General features: G+C 39.3%; 1 protein-coding gene across 3 annotated transcripts in view; it reads left to right on the top strand.

Moving 5' to 3' along the window:
* Positions 1-24136, top strand: part of CEMIP2 (cell migration inducing hyaluronidase 2) — an 84442-nt gene that overhangs the window by 33448 nt on the left and 26858 nt on the right. For all 3 annotated transcript variants that reach the window (XM_034773218.1, XM_034773219.1, XM_034773220.1), the window contains exons 2-7: positions 2871-3213; positions 9339-9479; positions 12065-12626; positions 15880-16049; positions 18720-18908; positions 22795-22964. In XM_034773218.1, the coding sequence (XP_034629109.1) occupies positions 2883-3213; positions 9339-9479; positions 12065-12626; positions 15880-16049; positions 18720-18908; positions 22795-22964 (1563 nt within the window). In that variant the 5' untranslated portion in view covers positions 2871-2882. The remainder of the gene's footprint in view (positions 1-2870; positions 3214-9338; positions 9480-12064; positions 12627-15879; positions 16050-18719; positions 18909-22794; positions 22965-24136) is intronic.

Raw genomic sequence — 24136 nt, 5'->3', positions numbered from 1 at the left:
TGACTTCCTGCAACATTTCCTAAACGTTTGAAATAAATTATTTTCAAACAATTACTGTAGGTTGTCTTGTGACTGTGTGCCAAAGAGCCTTACGTTTCTTGTTCAAAATAGAGGAAAAACTTTATTAAATGGTCTCCTTTGTGAAATGGCACTATTTAGAGAATATATATTAGCTCAAACTCAAAGATTAAAATAAACTTCGAATACCCCCCTCTGGGTTTGGTTTATACTGTTAAACAATAAAAAGTATTAACTGGTGGATCTGTGGGTTTTTTGTTTTTTTGTTTTTTCCCCTGCACTATTTGAAACTTTTGTGATTTGAGTGTTATAAATTCAGGCATTTCATCTTAGAGTTAAGTGTTTCTCTTATATCTAAAAATTCTCAGACCAGGTTCATGTCTTTGGGTTATGAGTCTGCTCTAAAATGTCACACATCTGGTTGATCGGAATTATTGTACTAGAGCAGTGGTTTTCAAGCTGTGGGTCGAAACCCAGTACTGGCTCGCAGAATGTAAGGCACTGGGTCGTGGTGGCTCTGATCACCACTGCCGACCAGGCTGTTAAAAGTCCTGTTGGTGGTGCTGCCTGGCTAAGGCAGGCTAGTCCCTACATATTCTGACGCTGCGCTGCGCCCCAGTGCTCGGGGTGGGGGCAGCACGCAGAGGCCCGTGCCCGCCTCCCCCTCACCCCCCCCAACCTAGGAGCTGGATCTGCAACTGGCCACTTCTGGGGCGTAGCACGGTCCACGGTGCCAGAAAGCCTGCCTTAGCATGCCTGCTGCGCCGCTGACCGGGAGCCGCCCAAGGTAAGCCCATGCCCCAACCCTGAGCCACCCCAAAACCCTCATCCCCAGCCCAGAGCTCTGACCCTCTCCCGCACCCCCGCCCAGAACCCCCTCCCACACTCTGAACCTCATTCCCAGCCCTATCCTGCAGCCCTCACTCCTGCACCCCAACCCTCTGTCCCAGCCCTGAGCCCCTCCCACACTCCAAACCCCTCATCCCCAGCTCTGTTGGCATGAACAATTTTCTTCAACTGGGTTGCCAGAAAAAGAGCTTGAAAACCACTGTACTAGAGGATATCTTTGTTTGATCCAGTTTGCAATAGGTGCTGTCTTTTGTAAAGAAGGCTGAGGTTTCAGAGTAATTTGACTTTAAGACTACATGTTGATCTTTCTTAAGTAAAATCTGAATCAGTATTTTATTTAGAAGTCTAGTAGTTGAGTTTAGTTTAAAATGCACATATGGTAAGAGAGCCATTCATCAAATGCTCATGAAACATTGGACAGTAAATCTGGGGGTGGGGATTAGGTAAATGAGTTTGGGAAACAGCTATGAAAAAATAAAGGGAAGAATGTTGAAAAGTCCATTTGCCACAAGGAGCAGGTGCAAGGAACATTGGGATAGTCTCTAGGGGATTTGGGCCAATTTGTGCTCTGCCCTCTGCTGTTCCTTCTCTAGCTAGTGTTTCAATGCTTTTAGCTTTCATTATGTGTATAGGAGATGCATTGTCTTCTATAAAAGGGTTATCCAGCCTGTTCAGTAACAGCCTTTCTCACCCTGGAACAGTGAAGTATCAGATTTTGCAGCATGTGAGACAAAAAATTCCCTGCTATTTCTCAGAATAAGATTACCATTGTAATTTCTCTCCTTCATCAATGTGTCTGGCATTTTAGAATATGTACTTTAGGACTCCTTTGTTAGTGAAGGAGAATAAAGGGTCTTTGTCTCGTTATTGGTAGGCTCCTATTTCTATCATTCATCAGCATGTGTTATTTAACAGAACCTATAGTCTTTAGTAGATCAAGCTTCACATATATTCAATTTACTCAGCTTTCTCAAATATCCCACTCTGGAAATTTTAATGGGATACATGCTGACTTTCAGAACACTGCTTGCAATAAATATTAGACAAAAATTGAAATATAGTGCAAATTATGTATCTTTTAAAGCAAACCATAAATTAAGATTTGTCAGCTCTGAACAACTGACAAGAATGATGTGGGTCTGGGAACCATATTTTTAATGGGTCTTTGTCACTAGCTCCCTCAGAGAGAGGGTTGCTAGCAACTGGAACAAAAATTCTGCTCTATGTTGGGTGATAAATGCAAGGGTCTGGAGAGGTCATGTAGCTCCCAGACTTTGTGTCACAACCCACGCAGCTTGGCAAAGAGAAGTATCATGAGACCTTGCTGAACAGGATGCAGGTGATTTGCTTATAAAGCCATTCCAGACACACCTTTCCTAACAACAAAGTCATGCTGTAAGCAAAAATTACTGCATGCAGATCATCTATGCTTGTCCTTATTATACATGTTAACATAACTGCATCTAAGGAAGGGGAGATGGGTGTAAATACACTATGTCTGAGATTCGTACATGTTAAATGAAAATATTTTGGTGATTAAAATATGAAGTGAAGGGAATTCATGTTTCACTTATTGAAGGGAGAACAATGAAGAGTTGATTCAGTTTCTGCATACTGTAGAAATACATTTAGGCATTCTCTGCATAACTATTGTGGGGATTGTGCTGACATAGCTGTCTTACTGTTTAACCAGTCACTTCTTAATCACAAAATTATACACAAAAACATTTTAATTAAAAATTTAGTGGGGATCAGCAATTACTGTGTTGAAATGTTGAGAAATTGTCAGTGGTTAGATTCCCTGTAGTAAATTTTTTGTTAAAGTTTTATTTCATTTATGCACTAATGTTTTGAACTGTTTATTGTAGTAGCCAGAATTTGCTGTAACATATTGGTACAGTATAGTGATAACAGAGAGAGACACAATAGTCACATAACACACACGACCTAAACTATCTGATTGTTTTTCATACATTCATTCATTTATTTTTCCCCCCCTTCAGTGACCTTATAACATGCAAGCCACTGATCCCAGGGGGAATTCCCCTGCTTTCCTTCAGCCTCAGAATGGGAGCAGCCATCGATCATCTGGCTATGTTCCAGGGAGAATTGTTCCTCTTCGTCCACCCCCACGTCCAAAGAGCCAAACTTCAGCCAAATTTACATCTGCAGGACAAGAAGCCCATGCAACATTTGCCCTCTCGCCAGAGGAGCAGCGCTGTCAAGCAGAAACCAGCAGAAAGAAAAGACACAAAAATACTCTCATTTGCTTTGGCATTTCTAGCTTTTCATTTTTTATAGCACTGGCAATTATCTTGGGAATATCTTCAAAATATGCACCAGATGGTAAGTTGTTGTGTAAATGAATTCTTATTACAAGTTAAACTGCCTATGAATATAGTTTAACAATCAGTATTAATGTTAAAAATAAATATATATATATTTGATGTTGATGTTTATCTATTTAACAAATATATTTTGTTAAAAATAATATAACACATGGGTAAAAAAGGGGAAGTTGATAGCAGTGGTGTTAACAGGTCTAAAAGCAGGCAATTTATAAGAAGAGCTAAAGGTATCCATGAAAACTATATGGCCCCTAGGGCGAAGGACAATAAGAAGGAAACTTTTAATTAACTGGGAACAAAATAAATCTTAGTGGTGCTATAGATCCATTACTAGCTAGGAATGATAAAATTGTCAGCAGTGATGCAGAAGAGACAGAAATGTTCAAATATTTCTGTTCTGTATTTGGGGAGAGGCTGGATGATGAGATCATAGGTCAGCAATAATATATTCTATTCCAACCATAACTAGGAAGGATGTTAAACAGCACATAATAAAATTAAACATTTTTAAATCTCCGTACCGGGTGACCTGCACTCAAGAGTTTTAAAAGAATTGACAAATGAGCTCTTTGAACCATTGATGTTGGGTTTTTCTCAGTATTCCAAAATACGTTAAAGTTCCAGAGGAATGGAAAAAAGCTAATACACCAGTATTTTAAAAAGGATAAACAGGATGGCCTGGTTAACTGTCCTGTAGTTAAACTTGATATTAATCTCATGCATCATCTTGGAATGGCTAATAGGGGATGCAGCTAGTAAAGAATTAAAGGATGGTAGCATAATTAATGAGGATCAGTTTGTTTTTTTTGGAAAATGTCAAAGCAATTGATAAAATTAAAGTTTTGTTGGTAAAGGTAACTTGTAATATATTTGGACTTTTGGAAGGCATTTGACTTTACTGCAGGACATTCTGATTTAAAAAATTAGCACTGTACAAAATCAATGTAGCACAAATTGAATGGATTAAAAATTGATGACTGATTTTCAAAAAGTAATTGTAACCTCCATCCAGTGGTGGTATTTCTAATGGGGTTCCACAGAAATCAGTTCTTGACCCAATGCTATTCAGTAGCTTTCTTCAATGATATAGAAGAAAATAAAAAATTGGGGTGGTAAATGTCAGGTCAGTTGTACAGTGTGACTTTGATCACTTGGTGGTAACCTGGATTCATTTGAACAATATGTGCTTTAAAACAGCCAAATGCGAGTGTGACCATGGTGCCTGGAGGGGCCACACTGAGAGTGCCACATTCTGGGCTAACTGCAAGGAATAGGGCAATCCCCCACACCGGTGGTTTATTCTATAATTAGATTTCACCAAGCCAGTAACCAAACCACTTACTATGAAGCCAAACTACAGCCTCCTTTAAGCAATCTAGCCTTTGGCTCCCATCCAGACAGCCAAGTCTAATATAGCAAGAAATTACTATAAACCTGATTCACCATACTTAAAGTTCTGCCAATCCCCAGGGATCGGACATGTTGCCTACTAGGTCAATGAATATTTCAGATCTCCCCAAAATGCACACTTACAGCCAATTCTTATTAACTAAACCTAAGAACTATTAATCAAAAGAAAGAAGAGAGTTGCTATGGTTAAAAGATCAGTATACATACACATATGAGTAAAGTTATCAGGTCAGTTTCATAGCAGAGATGGTGAGGCTGCTGATTTGTAAGAGTCCTTCAGGAATCAGTTTAAAAGGTTATAGTCCAGTAGGCAGTCCATGTGCTGAGTTTGTTCAAAATCTTCCATGAGAATTCCAGAGTAGACCTGGATACCTCAGTCTTGGGGGCTTAGACTTTCCCTGTCAAAGTTTAAGCAGATAGGAGATTTAAAAAGGATCAGGCCCAAAGCTTTCTTTATAGTTGCAGTCAGTCATCAATCACAGCAGGACCTTCCTTGGATGAAGAATAGGTAATGTATACTGTTGCTTTGAAGCTAATCTCTGTTTCCTATGCATACACTGGTAGCCATTAGCATATTCAGAGGTAGTTTACTATGTGGAATTTACAAGTTTCAAAGAGAAATTAGGACAATAATATTATTACACATGTCCCATCTAAATGATAATATCCCCTTTTTGATCTCTGAATCAATAGAATTCCGTAATGAAGCATTATGAGACAGGAACAGAATTTTAGCATCTACAAGCTAATTAGATCACATTGTTAAACTTCTAACAAGATATAGGTAAACATAAACAAATATAATTAGCATCTACCCTTTGATTCTCTAACAATATTAAGTACACATATTAAAGTTTCTAGTCTACTTAACATGGCTTTGATAACTACCTGCAGGGAATGGCCAGGGAATCTGTTTATCATTTCAGTACCTCCTGTGAAGTTGTTATGGGTCATATGCCAGTTGACCAGTCTGTCCATGTCATAGCAAGGTCATACATGTGAGAACAAAAGTCAACCACTCTTACAGGGTGTGTGCCTGTCTCATGGAAAGTAGTGACCATGAAAAGAACTTAGAGATAGTCAACTGAATGTGAGCTCCCAGTGCAGTGCTGTGGGATCCTTGGATGTGTAAATAGGGAATACTGAATGAGAGTCCGGAGGTGGTATTCCCATTGTAATTCAGTTCTGGTGTCAACCCTTCAAAAAAAGATATTGGAAAGGGTTCAAAAGGCGCCACGAGAATTATTCAAATTCTAGGAAAATCTGCCTTACAGTGAAAAATTTAAGAGGCTCAATCTAGTTAGTTTATCCAAGAGAAGGTTAGTAGGAGGTGACTTGAAGTCTTTTAAAATCTAGATTGGGAGACTTTGTAAAGTGGAGGCTCTAAAAAGCAATGGATTTGTTGAAGAGTTTATTAGGTAAATTTCTTTGGGTTGGGTTATACAGGAGGTCAGATTAGATTATCATAATGGTACCTTCTTGCCTTAAAATCTGTAAAATTATGAAAGAGTTAGTGTGCGTTTGTGTTTATATGCAGATTGTTTCAAGATGACATTTATTTGATTTGTAGCCATTCCTTCATCAGCCTTTTGAATTGGTTGAATTTTGCACCCTAAATAGAGTTGTGACTGATAGGTACTTGGCAGACTTCCAAGGAAACGCAAGGTGTTGGTGTTGATGGTTCAGTAGGTGGCACTATTCTCTGAGTTATACCTTAATCAGTTCATTAATACGGTAGTGGGCACTGGATTCCTTGAGGTCCAGTCTTCTTTGAGATCTAAAACCCAGGTCCTGAGTGCTTGCATTATTAGAGATCTCATTGCTCTCTTTACAAGAACAGAAGTATTAATCCTGGAATTTAGGCCATTTCCAATACAGCTAGTTACATTCCGCCTGCATAAATTTATTCCGTGTGTCTTAAAATAAATGACACATTGACTGGAATTTTCCATCTATCTAAAGGAGAATTCCACTTACATCCCTTTTTAAAAAAAAAAAAAAAAAATCCAAACATTCTGTCATGTGGAATCATGCTGACTCTGCATCCCTTCCTCCCCCTCATAGTTTTTCAGCAGGATTGGAATCTTTATATCCACAGCAAAGACTTGTGTCTACCACTTGAGCTAATGGCATAAGTGGTAGAAGTAGTAGGCTGGTATCCTCTGTGAATATTAGAGGTGGGATGAGATGCCCATTTTGCTAATAGTTTTCACAGCTATTTAATAGAGAAACAGTGAGACTCGGGAACCATGGGTTGAATTCTAAGTTTTGGGGGTGAGGGCAGTGTGCTGTAGTGGTTAGACACTTTCCCTCGAGCTTGTCCCTTTCTGTCCTGTCCTCCCAGCTTGTCCCTCTCTGCTTCTGCCCTTCTCCTTGCTCCTCTCACCCTATGTTCTAGTCAGGCTATTTTAGTACAGCAAGGGAGAGCAGTGAGAGCACAAGGAGAGACAATCTCCTCTCTGCTCTTGGTACCACTGTCTTATGCTACAAGAGACCCCGGGCTTCAATGATGAGCAAATGTAGAGAAATTCTGCTTGGCACTTGCAGCCCTGGGCTGTATCATGCTGAGGATAGACAGAATCTTCAGAGAATTTAGCTGCCAGACTTTTGTAAGCCTCTACTGAGCATACGAAAGTGGTGACTTTTCCAGAGGCTTATCCCCCTAAATTTGAGGGATTTTTGTGGGGACAATGAAAGGTTCCTATGTGGCCACAGTGGTGACACCCCTGCCTACTCAACCCTCTGCCAAATTTTAAGTTATTGCTCCGAAGCTTCTCAGTTAAAGTGTGTGTGTGTATCTAATATATATATAAAATATATAATATGCTGTTTTTCAAATGTTTTATATATATATTTTCCCCTTAAATTTGTTCTCAGAAACAGTTGAACTGCTTTTGCTGAAACTTAAAATCAAGCAACTACCCAGCCTGGAAAATTTTCAGCCTGAATGGTTAGTTTGGCATAGTTATCTGCCAAAATTGCAAATAATTGAAAACAGGAATATATACTGAAAAGTGTATCTGTGTAAAACATAACTGATGATTTTGGAGGGTGTTATATTATGCAGTATTAAATGCTGGGTGCTTCATTGTGGTCCCTTGTCCTGTATGTCAAGGAAGATTTTCAATGCACTTCCAGCTGTGGAAAAAAGTCTTAATTTTCTTCATCGCAATCAGAGAACAGATGCACATTCTGTGTTTCAAAAGAATATTTATGTTCGAGGAACTTAATTTTGTGCCTGTGATGTTAATATCTCCTTTGTCACCATCTAATTAATTGGAGATCCTAAAACATTCAATTTTAGAATTGCTCTCTTATCCCCCTCCTTCCTATATCTGCACTGAAGTTACAGTCCTTAGCATTTCATTTTATAGATCTTTTCATAGAACTTATAGTAAATTTACTGTCTCATTAGATCATCTTATTACATTTCCCTTTGGTGCCCCAGCAATGTGTTTGTACAGCCCAATTCTGAAATAATGGGGCTTCCATTTCCTTTGAAGATTTATCAACAGTCTAGCAGATATTACTATTAAGGAAACACTTCCTGCTAGTTAGCTCGAATTCATTTGTTGAGTTTTATATCATCACTACTTTGGACCACCCTAAACAACTTTCTCCTGCCCTGATGTTTCCTTCCTTTGTTTTCTTGTAGACTTTATATTATCCCTTAGGTTTCTTCTGTCCATGTATTTACATATTTAGTTGTGTTAATCTTCTTTTTCTAAGTCAAATCTTGGCTCCTGTGAAAAGGGTTGATATGAATTCACAGTGTAGAAAAGGATTGAAGTGAGAATATGGTGTTAAATAAGTTACAAAATATAAATCAGAAATACTAATGATCACAGTAAAGATGAGCTGAATAGATACTACTTCATAACAGGGTGGCTATCCCAGTTCCTTAGATAGACAATTGTAAACACCCCTATTCTTACATGCCCATTTATTTTCTGAAGCTAAATTGCCTTTTGATGTAAGATTGTCTCTGAAGGAGAAGTGAGAAGGCTACATGGATGAATTCCATTGACATGGAATCATCCAGCCATTGTTCCAACACTGGGTGCTGGCCTGTTAGTCTTGGCATCTATTGTGTTTGCCCTCCTACCCCCAATATCTCCTTTTCCAGATGCTTTAGAGAGTCTCTCTCCAATCTGTCTGTCGCCCCACCTCCGTGCTATGAGGAGGCCGGTCTCTACTGCTGCAGTAGGCAGCTATTTTAACAGTCTTAACCCAATTGTTGAGAGAAGAGAATTCTAGGTTTTTGTAACTTTAGCTGATAGCATACAGGTCACCTTGGTATCTAAATGATTGGTGCCCTTTTGGCAGGAGCATTTTGTAATGCTCTTTATTGTGCTAAGTGGCTCAGTTTAAGAACAAGAATACATTCCTTCTACTAAAGCTTAGTCAGCCTTCGCATATCCTGTCACTGTTTTTGCCGCATAAGTTTGAACGCTGATGCGACTAACTGCAGTATCTTCTATGGTAAATTTAGGAAAACAACAGAAAGAAACAAGGTCATCCATTATTTCTGATCCCATTCCATCTAATTTGAAAAAGAAACGTCATATGCATTGTACCCACTTGTTCCTAACGAATGAAACCTTCATGTTGCTGTAGAGGGAGGACAACCCCTGACTTGTGTTTTTTGATTTTATATGGCAATGTCTTGTCTTAATGTGTTTATGGTGTTTTTAATTGAGTTGGTTATTGCAGAGAATTGTCCAGATCAGAACCCTCGTCTTCGGAATTGGAACCCTGGACAAGATCCTGGAAAGAGAGTTATCATCAAAAAGGGGGATTTGTTTCGTCTGAATTTGGATGCTACAGTGCACTCTATAGTCATACAGGATGGAGGTGTGTAATGGCAAAACAAGCCATGTGCTTCAATCAACTGTTATGTCCCATTTTTAACACGTTTCTGATTTATGTCCAAGCACATTTAGACAGGTGTAGGTGAGTGTGACAACATTGGCTGAAGAGGGAGGCAGATGAGGGAAATTGGCATAGACAAACAAACATCTACTTCCCTTTCCCTATTCAGGTGTTATCAAAACACTTGCTCTTCTGCATTAGTAATGTCTGCAGAAACCCGGCAATGAAATGTGAGAACTTTATTTGTGTTTCATTTGAAATATTTAGTGGAAAAACTTTGAAAATTAGCATTTGTACTTTTAAAAAATGGGGCTCTTTCACTCTGATGGTTCTGTTTTTTTAGGAAAGTTCAGAATTGAACATCATTCCAACAGTTACTTTTTTGCATTGAAAATGTACGCTATTTTAAAATCTTGGATAGTTTCAATATGAAAATGACCACTTTGAAGAAAATAAAATTTGAGTTGTGAAATTGTCCAGTGCTAAATGACTAATATTTTTGCACAAAATGACATAAAACTTACTTATCACTTTTGCATCTTTACTAGTAACGTGCTTAGGCTCTGTAGCATATCTCAGTGTGTTAAGAGTAATATGTTGTGATGTTTTGGGGACCAGACAGATCAGTAAGAGGTTCTGTCACTGCCTGTCTTGTAAATTTTGGGGGACTTGGTGCTGTGCAGCTAAAGTTCCGTTCCCTGACATCCAGTAGCCAGCTCACAAACAAAAGGTCTCACCAGCCTAGTTACTCTTTACAGGGTGACACCAACAGCTCTTCCAGTCCCGAGTCTTCTCAAATTCTTAATTACTGGACACTCAGACTGTTTCTCTGTGGCTCGTCACCCTTGAAGGCCTGAAACTGTTCTCTGCTTCCCTAGGCATATGCACTCCACACTGTTTGCACAGCAGCAACCTGTCTGGGATAAAACTAAATAAGTTTTTAAATAAACACAGATTCAAAGATGAATTAGTAAGGGAAGGCAAACATATACAAGTCACATGGAAAATCAGCATAAAGAGGCAATCTCAGGCTTTTGCAGTTCATATTAAAGATAAAATCCCATTTCTAATAAAAGCCTTAAAGCAATTCTCCCCCCACCCCCAAAAGCTATTCCCCTTGAGCCTGTCCCCCCAAATTTTAGATTTAAAAAAAACCTCTATTCCAAGCTTTTTTTAAAAAGGCTTCTTTAATCCCCCACTCCTCCTGCCCCTGGTGGTGACTCATGGTTAATCTATGTGGGGAGCCAGGATGTTCTTTTCAGTTTCAAATTGTCTCAGTGTCTTTCCCTTAACTCTAATGGTCCATCATTGTCTTTTCCTGGGCTGGACAATGGATAGTTTCTTGATGCTGGTTTTGTATAAACAGGCTTGGGAGATGCCCCTCCCTTCTTGACTACTCACTGCCCTGCTGAGAGATAGCTGAAGTGCACCACAGACTGAGCACAGTTTTCTAAATACACAAATTTGTAAATTCATACCCACAGCCTGTATACATTATGGTCTTTCATAAAAGACCTTGCTTGATGTGTTTTTTATAGTACAATAATACAGTATGCAGTCAGTTGGTTTAACTGTTCATTGCTGGGGTTTAAACCTTCTCTTTGCCCCTTGGGATGTCTGGACCCTGGTTATCACACATACACCACGTGCAAGCTGCCCACAGCAGCCAATGTGCCTGTATAGTGTTGTCAAAAACAACAAGGAGTCCGGTGGCAGTTTAAAGCCTAACAGATTATTTGGGCATAAGCTTTCTTAGGTTAAAAAACACTTCTTCAGATGCATGGATAGTGCTGTGTAAGTTATGACTAGATTGCATAATGGGATCCAAGACTCCCATAAATCTCCAAAGTCAAGAAAAATGGAGTGATGATTCTAATTCTTGGGAATTAGTTAATTCGTCTCTTTCCTATCATACCGTAGGCATTGTAGGTCTGTCTAAATTTGAACAATTTTGCTAGATCATTCCATGTCCCATATCTGTCTAGTTGTCTTGATGTTGCAGTCGTTATTGGTTCAATGGTATTGAAGCTTCATCAATCACTAGCTCCTCAGCTTTTACGGCACTTCTTGCTTTTGTGTCAAGAGTCTCAAATATATAAACAGATGAACAAATGCCCCTGGCTCTTCAGTGGGATAGCTGCAAGAGACTCTAGGAGCCTTGTCAAGCAGAACTTGGACAATAACTTTCTAAGGACAGTATCTGATTGGTGGAATCAATATTGATGCATTGTTTGTTAGATGTTGAGAAAACAAATTGGCAGAACAGATTAGCAATTATCATACTTAATAAAACTATAAGACAGCTTGTCAAAATGTTGTTATACTAGAAGTTACAATTCTGTTCAGATAGATTTTAACATGTGACTTCCTGGAAAAACCCATTTCCCTTTCCTAAATCCATTTAGAAATCAAAATGATTTAACTTCCACTAATATTTAGGTGGTTTTTTTTTTTGTTGGTTTTTTTGTTTTTTTTTTTATTGCAAGGTTTGGCTTACTTTTTGCTTTAAAAAAAAAAAATCTGTTTCTTTAAAACATAGCTTAATACTGAAATATTATTTCCCATAGGATTGCTTGTCTTTGGTGATGATAAAGATGGATCCAGACATATCACTTTGAGAACTCGCTTTATCCTGATAAAGGATGGTGGAGCGCTTCATATTGGAGCACAGAACTGTCGCTATAAATCCAAAGCAACTATAATCTTGTATGGCAAATCAGATGAAGGTGATCATGTGCCAACATTTGGCAAAAAGTTTATTGGTGTTGGCTCTGATGGAACACTGGAATTGCATGGGACTCAGAAGTTATCATGGACTTTGCTGTCAAAGACTATGTATTCCTCAGGGCTGGCCTCTGGTTCTTATGCATTTGAAAGGAATTTTTCCCGAGGGCTAAATGTAAGAGTGATTGACCAGGACACAGCGCAAGTTTTGGTTGTTGATAAGTTTGATACCCATGAATATCAAAACGAAAGCAGGAGACTTCAGGATTTTTTAAAAGGTCAGGATCCTGGCCGCATTGTTGCTATTGCTGTGGGAGATTCAGCTGCTAAAAATCTCCTGGACGAAACCAGATTCACTATTCAAAATCTTCTGGGAAGTAAACTTGTCAAAGGATTGAGTTACAGGTAAATAATTTTCTTTCCACTTCAAATCCACTTAATCTCTCTAGATGTAGATATCCTGTGAACAGGGATTTGTAAAACCTTAAGGAAGTATGCTATTTTTTTCACAATCTAATGCTGTTCACTCTAGGTCTGTCCTCCAAAGCTCGGCACACTGGTACGGTATGCAAATATCTTATTTATGGATAATCCCTTGCAGAAGTATTGAAGAGGATTAATTAGTACATTATTTAACAGTGTAAAGGCCTGTAAGTGCTTATTATAACACTTATAGCTGTATATATAGTGAATTTTAACACTTACTGTAGTGCACCAATCTTCATAACATTTTTTAATATAATAGTATGACTTGTGCTTATTTTCAGAATTTGTCTTTCTTTTAAGTGCACAAATCAAAAGCAGGTGTTAGCATCTGATGCATGTTCCTAACACCTCTGGGGTAAGAAGTGACAAATTAGAAACCATTCAAAAAAGGGGCCCTAATCAGACCAAACAAACTTAACTTCGTCCCTGCCCCCACAGAAAAGAAAGAGAGTAAAAAGTGATACAGACAGCTGCTGCATTCTTCTGTTGTCAACACTTTTCTCTGGCAATTAATAAGAAACCAATATTTTGACACTGCATCTGCTAGGCATCTCAACTTCTCCTTCATAATGTGGTCTCTACAGATCACAATCCCATTCCCGACCACCTGGTCGTGGAACCCATTTGAAAGTGTGTTGTAGCCTATTAGGGAATGTGCATTCGACAACCAAGCATATAAAATCTCTGAGTCGCCAGCTGTGTCTGTTCCTCTTTTTCTGCTAGCTTGAGTGGAACCCAATCTTCAGCTTGCACTGGGATTTGTCATTATAATATTATTGTTAAAATATTTATCTAATAGTAAGTCAATAGTGTGTCTTTGGTTTTGTGTCTTCGTGCCCCCTCTCCCTCCCACCATCACCTCCCCATATTCAGACTTGGGCTATTATGCTCCCTCTGCTTCAGCAGTTTAGGAAAAACGTCAGGGTTCCAACTTCTTGCCTTGACAAAATACCGTTTAGTGTTTGTTGTCCTAGAAAAATCCTTGTGACTTGGGTGCCTTTTAAAGGGCTTTCCAGCAAGAAAGAATCCTCTGAGCCATCAGAGAAGGATCTAGTCACCTGGGACTGGGAGGCTTTCCTAAGTCTGGATTCTAGCCTCAGAAGTTTTTATAGGAACAGCAAATGTGGGGGCAGTAGAGCATACCATAATATGCACCAGTCCCCGGAATACAGTAAAGACTCAGTCAAAGGTTGGTTGTGCCCTTGTGGAGACAGACACCCTGGATCCTACATCTCTTCCTGTGAGCATGAAGTGATTGGAGAAGGACCCCTCGGATTCAAGGTGCCCAGATCTGTCCCGTAACCTCCTGGGATGGGTGTGCAGGAGGGGGGAGGGTTGTACCTCCTCATTTGTATCCGCATTTGTTCAGCTGAAATTGAGAGATTCCCTATCTCATGTGCTGGGAAGGAGCAGGAGGTTTTTTTCCCCCCCATTCCTCCCGTTGTTGATTCCTGGCTGCATTCACAGGTAGGCTGAGACTCCCTTCTTCTTAATAGCATTCTGTTTCCCATTGTCCCAGCAGCAGTCCTATGTCTCTTCTGCTGGCCACTCGCAAGTAATAGTCACTCATGTCAGTTTAAAAAAAAAAAAAATGCAAAGGTAAGATGACTTCCCTCCCACCCAAAATAAGAGATCTTCAGTCTGACAGTATCTCTTTGAATGTTCTTTCTGTCTAATGCTTATTTTGACTTCATGGATAGTGAGGCTATAGAAAGACATGTTCAGTGTAACATTCTTGCATCATTGTGATTAGACTAGAATACAGCAATTATGGGATTTAACCTATAAAAATACTTTTTTTTTAAAAAAAAAAAAAGTCTATGCTTATGAATAAACTAGTGTCTGGGTTGAAGGTTTTAATTTTTTGCCTTTAATTGGTGAATGATTGGCCATCCAGCAAGCTGACTGGCTGCCACAAATTCTGTTTGGTATAATAGGGTATTTATTTTTTATCAGAATTAGATTTTAATCGCCTAATCCTTAGTCCTAGGAATAAGGATTGCTGACTTAGTGATGTGACCATGCTTGATTTGAGTCTCAGAGTTACAATAGGATTTTTGTCTCAAACCGATGATTGAGAGTGCTAACTATGCAAGTAATAAACATAGCACAGAACAGTGAATGCTTATTAAAAATGTTACCCCTTTTTAATAGTTTTGCTGTGTACAACATCATACTCCAATTTCAATAGCTTGCAATGCTCTTTTTAAAAAAAAATTACTGGAAAGTTTGATTCAGGTGGCAATTACTGGAAAGTTTGATTCAGGTGGCTGTATGATTGGAGTACATAGAGGTGTAGTAAGGAAGAGAGGAATCTCAAAATATTGTGCTTATAAATTCCAATAAGTTAAACCCCAGTTCTGATTAAAGGGCAGAACACATGAAGAAAGGTAGGGGTTAACGATGAAGGAAAGCACATTATATGAGAGAATATGTAGTGAAAGTGGTGAAGTAGAGCATGGAAGTCTGGGCTTCTGTTTCAGTCTCCTGTTTGACTCACTATGTGGTCTTGGTCAAATCATTCAGGGGTGTCAATGTAAAGTGTATGTACTGTATATGTATACATTTAGCTAAAAACTTCCCACACTGTTAATATTGCAAGTTCAGCTTCAACAGTGGATTTGGCACTATAGACAGGTCTCCAGGCTGGTTAGAGCAGGTTTGTCTGAAACTCTTAACTGCTATCAGTGCCTACTCTACTCTAGCACTACCATAGTGGGAAACTTTTTAGCAAGTATTCTTTAGCGTAGACAAGGTCTGAATCTCGCTGTACTTTGTTTTATGCACAAAACAACACTTGTTACATAATCTTGTGGTTTGTAAAATACTTTTTACAAAGTATTAACAATATTTCCTGAAGTCTGGAATCTTTAAAAAAAAAAAAAATGATAAAAATAAAGAAGAGGAAGAGGCCGGGGCAATAGAAATGAGTGGTGAGCATTTTCCAGCCTGCATATGGGAACAACCAAATATTTTCAACAATTATCTCTTGCATGAGGAGGTCCCATTGTTCTATTGCATTTTGGAATTATATTTGTAAAGAGTTTTGGAAAAGAGGCAAAAGAATAAATGTTTGAATAAGTGTAGTATGATTGTTGTATACAGTGTCTATTTGCAAAGCATTTAATTTAAGGGGATTTTGTGTTTAAACATTTACTTCATTTTTTTGCAGGCAAGCCTGGGCTTTAGTTGGTGTTATAGGTGGTGGAAATTCCTCCTGTAATGAATCTGTGAGAGACTATGAAAATCATAGCACTGGGGGAAAAGCTCTTGCTCAAAGAGAATTTTTCACAGTGGATGGTCAGAAGTTTGCTGTGAGAACTTTTAGTGAATGGAATGAAGGTAGGAAAGTTTATTTGTGTGTATTTATTTTTTCCCTAAAAGCTTCATAGGCAAAATTGTTTTAAAAAACAATTTGTATGGTTTATTTTCTAGAACAGTTTTTATTAATGCAAGTTAGCTTCCTAATTACTGCAATTATTTTTGTCTGTTTACCATTAATGTTGCCTAACTTTTGGATGAAATCCAAATCCAAATCGAGGGGCAGGTATCAAAAATGAAAGCTTTAAAATGTAAATCTCCTTGTCTGCTTCAGTGCTGTGAGCATCCAACATACCATCAAGGGGACACAGGGAACTGTATCCTTAGAAATACTAAAACCTAAAATCAACTACTGCAGGCTGGAGATCCGACAGGCTTGTGGGTTTTTATATATCTTTTCCATATTTGCCTTTTTAGTTTCTTATCTTTAGTCCTATTAGAATATTGTGTTAATTGCTGTTGCTTGTGATGTTTGGAGGATTCTTAAGCGTGGCTGATTTTATTTTTCACAAAAGGGTCTCTGATTAGTTGGATTATTCTGACATGCCTACTTCTGACAGGCTTTTGGTCTGGTAGTAGGCAGTATCTGAACACAAGAATATTTTTGGTGGTGTTGAATCCTTAACTGCTTTTCTTATTCTTAGTTCCATGGTCTTGGTGCTGATTAGAAAAAGGAAATTGCTTCTGAGGTCAAATTCCTTGGCAATAAATGTTGTTGGTACTAGGAGTTCACTTTCATCTTTTATGATGCTAAAGCTCAATCTTATCATTTATTTCTTTTAGAAAACAAAAATGGTTGCAGGCCACTGAGTCTGGTGGCTGTTTGCAGCCTACTTTTGATCAGGAAAATCTGCACCAAGGCCTGTGACCTATAAATATCCGCAAGTCCCCTTGTACATTGTGAGGGCATTGTAGGATCCCCATTAAATGTATGGCTCTGCCTTGATGTAGCATCTTTGTCATGGGTAGTAAAGGCCTTTGTGTTCACCACAAAGCCAAGGAATATCTGTCTCTGGGTATGTCCTCACTGCCCACGTTACATCGCGGCCGCAGCAGCTGGGGGAGCGTTCTCCAGTGATTTAAAAAATAACCACATCTAACGAGGGTGGTGGTTGACTCCTAGTGATAAAACACTGTCTATATCTGCGTTTTTCAGCGCTAAAACTTTTGTCGCTCGGGGGGGTGTCTTTTCACACCCCCGAACAACTAAAGTTTTATCACTGAAAGTGGCAGTGTAGACACCGCCTAAGTCTCTGTACTGGAGCTCTGATAGATTTTCAGATTTACAAAACTCTCCTCTTAATCAGTGGCTCAGTACAGTCACATTCGTCTGTTTGCAATTTGGTCTTTAAAACGGATATGTATAAGAATAATATTCTTGGACTAATTATCAGACTGAAGGGATACCCATGCAGATAAGGTCTACCAGACTTATGAGATAGATATGCTTGGGGGATTAGTAGTTTTTCAAGGTCAGGGATACCCTAACTGGTCATGTTAGTGTTTATGATGCTGTTCTTCAGCTGATTATCCAAGATGTATGCCATGAAAGGTCTATCTCCCAGTAAGCTTTTGTTATTGTCTGAGTTTGCATTCCTCTGGGATCCTCCCTACTCCAGTTCCATAAATATATGGAACTGTTAATTTCCTAAGAATGGTTTCTCTTAAATTGTCCAAGAAGTTATGGAAATCCAGACTCTCCTTGTCTGGTCATATTTTGGGGTCACTAAACTCCCACTTCACCACACCTTCTCTTCCAGAGTCCCGCTTACTTCTTTTAAACATCACCTGTCTGCCAGGCAATTCACTTGCCTGGCAGCTTCCAGAAAACTAATTTAGTTTCTAGCATCATACATTTGAGAACAACTGACTACTGCGTATCTTTTATTCTTTTTGAGATTATACTCTTGTGGGTGGTGGGCAAGGTAGGTGAAGGGAATTAAGTTTGCTTTCATAATGACCAAAATATTGGTTCTGAATTGCTTAAAGTCTCTCTGAAAAGTGACTATGGAAAAATGGCACCATCTGTTGAATATGTATATTGAGTTGTATCTGCCCACTTTAGTGACAAGTATGTTTGGCTTTTTTATTTGTTCGCCATACTGGCTCTGTACTGCTAAGTGAGATAGAGCTGTATTCTAATAGAATATATGGAGATATACCTATCTCCTAGAACTGGAAGGGACCCCGAAAGGTCATAGAGTCCAGCCCCCTGCCTTCACTAGCAGGACCAAGTACTTATTTTTGCCCCAGATCCCTCTTCCTGCACATGTATCAACAGAATTAATTTGAGACCCTGTATCTGTGCAAACCCAGTGAAGGGTGTGCACTTGTGACCCTTGGCTTGCCAAGTCTTTCTTCTGGTGGTGGTGATGCATAAGGAAAGTACCCAGCTTTGTTCTGCGATCCCAGGTTTTACACACAAGCTTTTCTGCCTTTCAGCCTATCATTTCTACTGGTAAAATGAGATCATTACATCTGACTCAGACTCGCCAAACATGAAGCCCTCAAGGCCATTTTACATAATCCCTTTTCAGAGCAGTACCATACTAGAAGGCTTCTTACATTTTGGAAAATGTTAGTTAAATATCTGAGTTCCTTATTAGTTAAAGTAACTAAGTATTTGTAAAGTAGATGACATTTGAAATTATAGCTTTATATATTGCTGCATGCATCGTTTTTCCTTTTTAGGTGTCCCACGTTCAGGTTTCCAGGTAGAGGCTATAGATGGAGTGATACTAGATCTGTTGGAGGATGTTAGTAAGTGGGAGCCTGAAGACCAGATTGTAGTTGCAAGCACCGACTATTCAATGTATCAAGCAGAGGAATTCACTCTCCTTCCCTGTCCAGAGTGTAGCAGATATCAGGTCAAAGTCAAAGGTAGGAGACTGATGAAAATGTAAGGTACGTACAGTGTGACTCTGTAGAGGGGTGAAAACTTTATGTACTAATTAGGATAATGCCCTGAAATGGCCTCTTATACTGGGAACAGTAAACTCTTCCCAGTGACAGGCTCAGACCATTCATCCATCTCTCCCTCCCCTCCCAGACTTTCCCCAGCTATATGCGAGAAATACATTTCATTCTTTTAGTATATAGTTGTCATGATTTGTGACAATGTTAACTTCACACTCACGAACACTCCAGTTTGCCTCTTTTCCTTTTTCCTCTTTACTTTTCTCAGTGGATATTTCAGAAACAATCTGATCCTAAAAATAACTTCTCATTTGGTTCTATCTCCCCACCTTTGCTCCCTGAGTTGTTGTGATTTTCAATTCCTTTGCTTCTAGTGCCTTTGTTAGCTCTTTAAATGTGCCATGATATATCCTCTTTTTTTAAATAAAACCTTCCTTTGACTCTGATTTTCTCTTTGTAAATCTTTTTTTTCTTTTTTCTTTTTTCAGCAAAATATTTATGCCAGTGACTCATCTCAGATCTCTTCTCACGCAGTGGATCTCTGACTGGTTGCAAATTGTCTTTGTTCTGGACATAACACAGAAATGTCTCTCCTATATGTAGTTGATGATTTCTTTTTTTACTGCCTGAGACTCCATTCTGTTTGACTTCATTGTAGTGCCGAGATGACTTGTGCTTGCTGCAAGTGCGGGGTGGGGCACAATTAAAAGTGCCCTTCCCAACAGCTTGCATCATGCCCCTGCCTACACGTCCCCCTCTCTTACTCTCAGCAGCCCCTCAGTTCCCAGCTGTGTGCTGCTGCTTCTCCTCACAGCAACAGTACAGCTCCCAGTTTGCCAGCTCTAGCTGTTGCCGTGCAGGGCGGGGCCACGGCTGCACAATGTGACCAAGCAGGACCAGCAAACTCTGGCAAAAATTGGGCAGGGGGAACATGGACCCCACCTCCACCCCCCATTTTGCCTCTGCAGCCCACTCCATCCTCTGAGACTACTGTATGGGCATCTCTGGTTTTCTTATACTCTGTGCCCCCCCCTTTCAAGCCAAAACTTTTCCTCTGTGGAAGGGCGTGCAAGTCTCAAATCTTGAGCTTTCTTCCTCTTCATCTCATGGCTTTACCCTTACCCTCAATCACTTTTAACATTGATCAACTCACCATATAATTTGACACCTAAGGATACCTCTGTCTGTCCTGTTGGCCTCTCAGATTTATGACTTTGCCTTGGACAATATGAGCACCTTCAAACACAACTCTTATCTCCCCTCTTTCTCTTTTAGACTCGAACTCTTATTTGTTTCCACTGCTTGTAATCATAATATCATCCTTACTTCCTGAATTTTCGTCTTTCTCCTCTGATTGCAACTCTGTTTCTTACTGCCTCTGTGCCTCTGGTGAAACACATGTTGTTGCAACAACATCTTCTCATCTTGACTATATAAGAACTTAATTCTCTAGCCTCTGAGTCCTAGCCTCCAGTCTCCAGTATCTGTGGAATGCTGCTCCTCATTTGCTCTCATGTATGGAAGAAGTACAACCAAATTTGTTCCCCTCCTAAACAGGTCCGTCTTCCTATTTGTTCTGGATCCAATTTCCTCTTTCTTGTTCTGAAAATGTCTTTCCAGTGTTGGTGGAAAAAGTGTACCGTCTTGCCATCTGGGACAGCATTTTTGTATCTCCTCTCCTTACTGAATCACCATGTGTTTTTCACGTCCTCCAAAATGTATTCCTTGTCTGTCCCCCTTTTTTTCCCCACTTTGAAGCTATTCTTTAACTCAACATTTGGGATACAGTGTGTAATTCACTATATGGAATCATGTTGTATTTCAGTCACCTTCTAAACTTAGTATTTATAAATACATTTCACCCTGGAAAACGTACCTTTTAGTCCATGTATGATTCACTCTAGAGTTGCTCTTACAGAGCTTGTCAGTAACATTTTTTTTACAGGGCTTATACTAGGGAGTCAAGTACAATGTGCACACCTTCTGAAAGGAAGAGTAATTTGGAGCTTTAGCACTTTCATAAAAATGGTAAATTGGCCGATCTTACTACTTTTCAGCATTAACTTGAGTGCTCTTTTCTAGTAATTTGAAACCAAGTAAGGCAGACAGTAAAGGGAAATTTTTATTATGCCCCAAGGCATTTTTATTTTTATTGGAAGTCATGCAAAACTTGTCAAGCCAAATTCTCTCCTCAGTTTGGTGGGGGGGAGGGGGTGAAGAGTATGGTTAAATTATACCTTGAATAGGCCTCTTCTCACCTGCTATTTGTATCTTGTACAAACATGAAAAAGTGAAGCAATTTGATAGTTTAGTTTGCCACCAAAAGGAAAATTTTAGTATTTCCCTTCCTTAAATTTTGGTAGCCCATGTAATACTTGTAGGATACAGAAGTTAGGGGAAAGTATTTTTTGAAGAATGCCTCCGTTTGCTTTCCTGTCTCCTCTCCATCATTCTTTTTTGAAGGGTGGGGAAGAGAATGAGCAAAGATTGTCAGCTGCAAGGAAAAGTTACCAGTTCTGGTCAGTTTTACATAACATTAGGCATAGGATGAGAAGTGTTCCTATTGAAATTTTTCAGCTGGACTGTTTCTGTAGCAGTCAGAGGCAGCTGTGACCGAGATGTCAGCTTTGTGTTAAGGGGAGAAGTTGCCTATAAATACAGAGATAAATGGAAAAATAAAAGAAGTGCCCATTTGTAGTTTTAGGCTTACTGGGATAATACTTCACATAATATAGACAAATGAGGGTTAATATTTCAGAGGAATTTGTGAGTGAGGACCAAAATAGATGAAAGTTTTTGTTGTTGGTTTTTAAAGACCTTTTTAATTAGGATTTTTAACTGTGATGGCAATGTTTCTCCCATTTAGGAAGGAGCCACATTAGAAAAATAAATGGAGCAACGAGTCTGGGAATTTTCTTTCAGTAGTTTTTTAATGAGTGTTTAAAGTTTTGCTGAATTAGGCCCTGCACTGTTGTGCATGTAGGCTGGCTTTATATACTGTGAGGAGTCCCACTGACGTCAGTGGGGCTACCCACAGCAAATAAGACTAAGCATGTACACACGTCTTTGCAGGGTCCAGGCCATTGATCTTGAAAAGGTGTTTGAATTTACTAATCAGTTATCACACACTTCCAGGTTTTATGATTATTCTGTGTGGGAAAGATTAGCCAATTGATACTTTTTTTTTTAAAGCAACTTCTCCTTTGAAATCCTACTGTTTTTATAAGTTATGTTTTTAATAATTTAAACATCCTTAATCTTTTCCATTTCTTCACTTCTATTTCCTGATTAAAGGAAGGTTACTGCCACCCTCTTTCAGTCTCATGGGGAAGCTTTAACTCTCATCCTCTTCAGGACCCCCCTTCTTTCCCCTGTGGGGAGGATACTAGTCCCTAGTAGTTCTCTCAGTGCACTGTTGAGTGCTTACCTATCATTAAATCGACTACAATCTAAAAACCTGGTTATAGGAAAGCTGCTGCTGTTCCTGGTACCCAGTCTCCTCTTCAGCAGCCCTCTGCTTTATGGAGAGAGTGTTGCCTTCTGTACAGAACCCCGTGGCAACAGATATTTGTTGCTTGATGTTTATCACCTGCCAGTGATGTGTATTTTGTCTGTGGTAGTGGACTCTTCATCTCTGATGAGGAGTGTTTGTTAACCAATCAGAACATTAGGATTCAGGTACCCAGTATTCCAAGAGGTTTTAAAATACAATGTTGCCTGCCCTATCTTCCAGTTGTTTAAGTGAGCATGTTATGTAAGCTAACAAGTTACATTTCTGGTTTTAATGGATGAGAAGTTAAGTTGGTCATCTACACTATTTTTTTTTTTCTTGAACTGACTTTTTGAACAGAAAATCCCCAGTTCCTTCATATGGGAGATGTCATTGATGGAGTGGACATGAGGGCAGAGGTTGGAGTTCTCACTAGGAATATCCTAATCAAGGGAGAGACAGAAAAGTCCTGCTATGCTGGCAATCAGTGTCAATACTTCAATTACGATACATTTGGTGGACAAATCAAGGTTTGAAAAACTTTTAAGTAGTTTCCTTAGATTGGCTCAAAAGTCATCCTCAAAGTATTAATTCTAAATTTGGGGTGGTGGTGGTGGGGGGGTCTACTTTGTTTCAATATCCTCTAACCTGATATTCACTAAATTCTCACTGAGTGGTTCTATCAATATTTCTTCTCATCTTTCATAAAACTGGAATTCATTTGCCAAGAATTAGACTGAAGAAGCAGGGACAAGGAAATATTAATGTGTATAATGTTGTTAGAAGCCTGTTGCTTATGTTTATATTGTGTATTGTTCAATGCATGGATGGTTTAATATACAAAGGGCAAGATCTTCAAAAGTGACTGGTTTTGGGTACCCAACCTGAGTCACTTTAATGGAGCTTGATTTTCAAAAAGTGCTGAGCACATACCATCTGAAAATTTGGGCCCTTTTATGGCATCTCCTGTTGGGCACCCAAAACCAAGAGTCCTTTACTAAAATAAAGGGATATAGAAGGAGCATTAGTGTTACCATTTCGTATATCTTGCATGGCTATATGTTAAAGGAAGATTAAGGCTGAGATGGAAAGCAGTAGTATGGAAACTAGTGGTTAAAGCAGGGATTCCCAAACGTTTTGCTGGTATGACCACATTTTAATTGATTTCCTCCCGGGACCCCAGACAGCATGAAGGATGCCAGTTTGAAGAGCAAAATAGCCTCCGCTGCCCAGCATGACTTGACATACGCTGCACGTGAGGTCACTGTGCATGGAGGACACCATTTTGCTCTACAAAATGGCTCTTCTGCACAGCGGAACCTCATATTTATGATGCATGTGAGGTCATGCTGTATGGAGGATACTATTTTGTAGAGCAAAATGGTGTCCCCCATGCACCGTGACCTCACACACACCATACATGCGAGGTCACACAGTGCAGAGCAGAATGGTGTCCTCCCCACACTAGGGATCACTTCAACCCCATTTGCTGATGGTGCAACCCCATTTGGGGTTGAGACCCACAGTTTGGGAAGCTGGGTTAAAGATAAAACTTCCCATATTCATTGCAATGGGATTAAATGCAAGGAGTGATTGAGGTGTTATGGTTTTGCCCAGTAGATGTTAGAAATGTTTGAGGCTTCGTCCTTTTAAAATGCAAATTCCTTTGCTTTCACTGTGGGTTTATTTTTTTTGTTTTTTT

This window comes from Trachemys scripta, chromosome 6, assembly GCF_013100865.1.
Source record: "Trachemys scripta elegans isolate TJP31775 chromosome 6, CAS_Tse_1.0, whole genome shotgun sequence".
Lineage (NCBI taxonomy): Eukaryota > Metazoa > Chordata > Testudines > Emydidae > Trachemys > Trachemys scripta.
The sequence above is the reverse complement of the archived record's forward strand: the minus strand, read 5'-3'. Positions and strand labels throughout refer to the sequence as shown.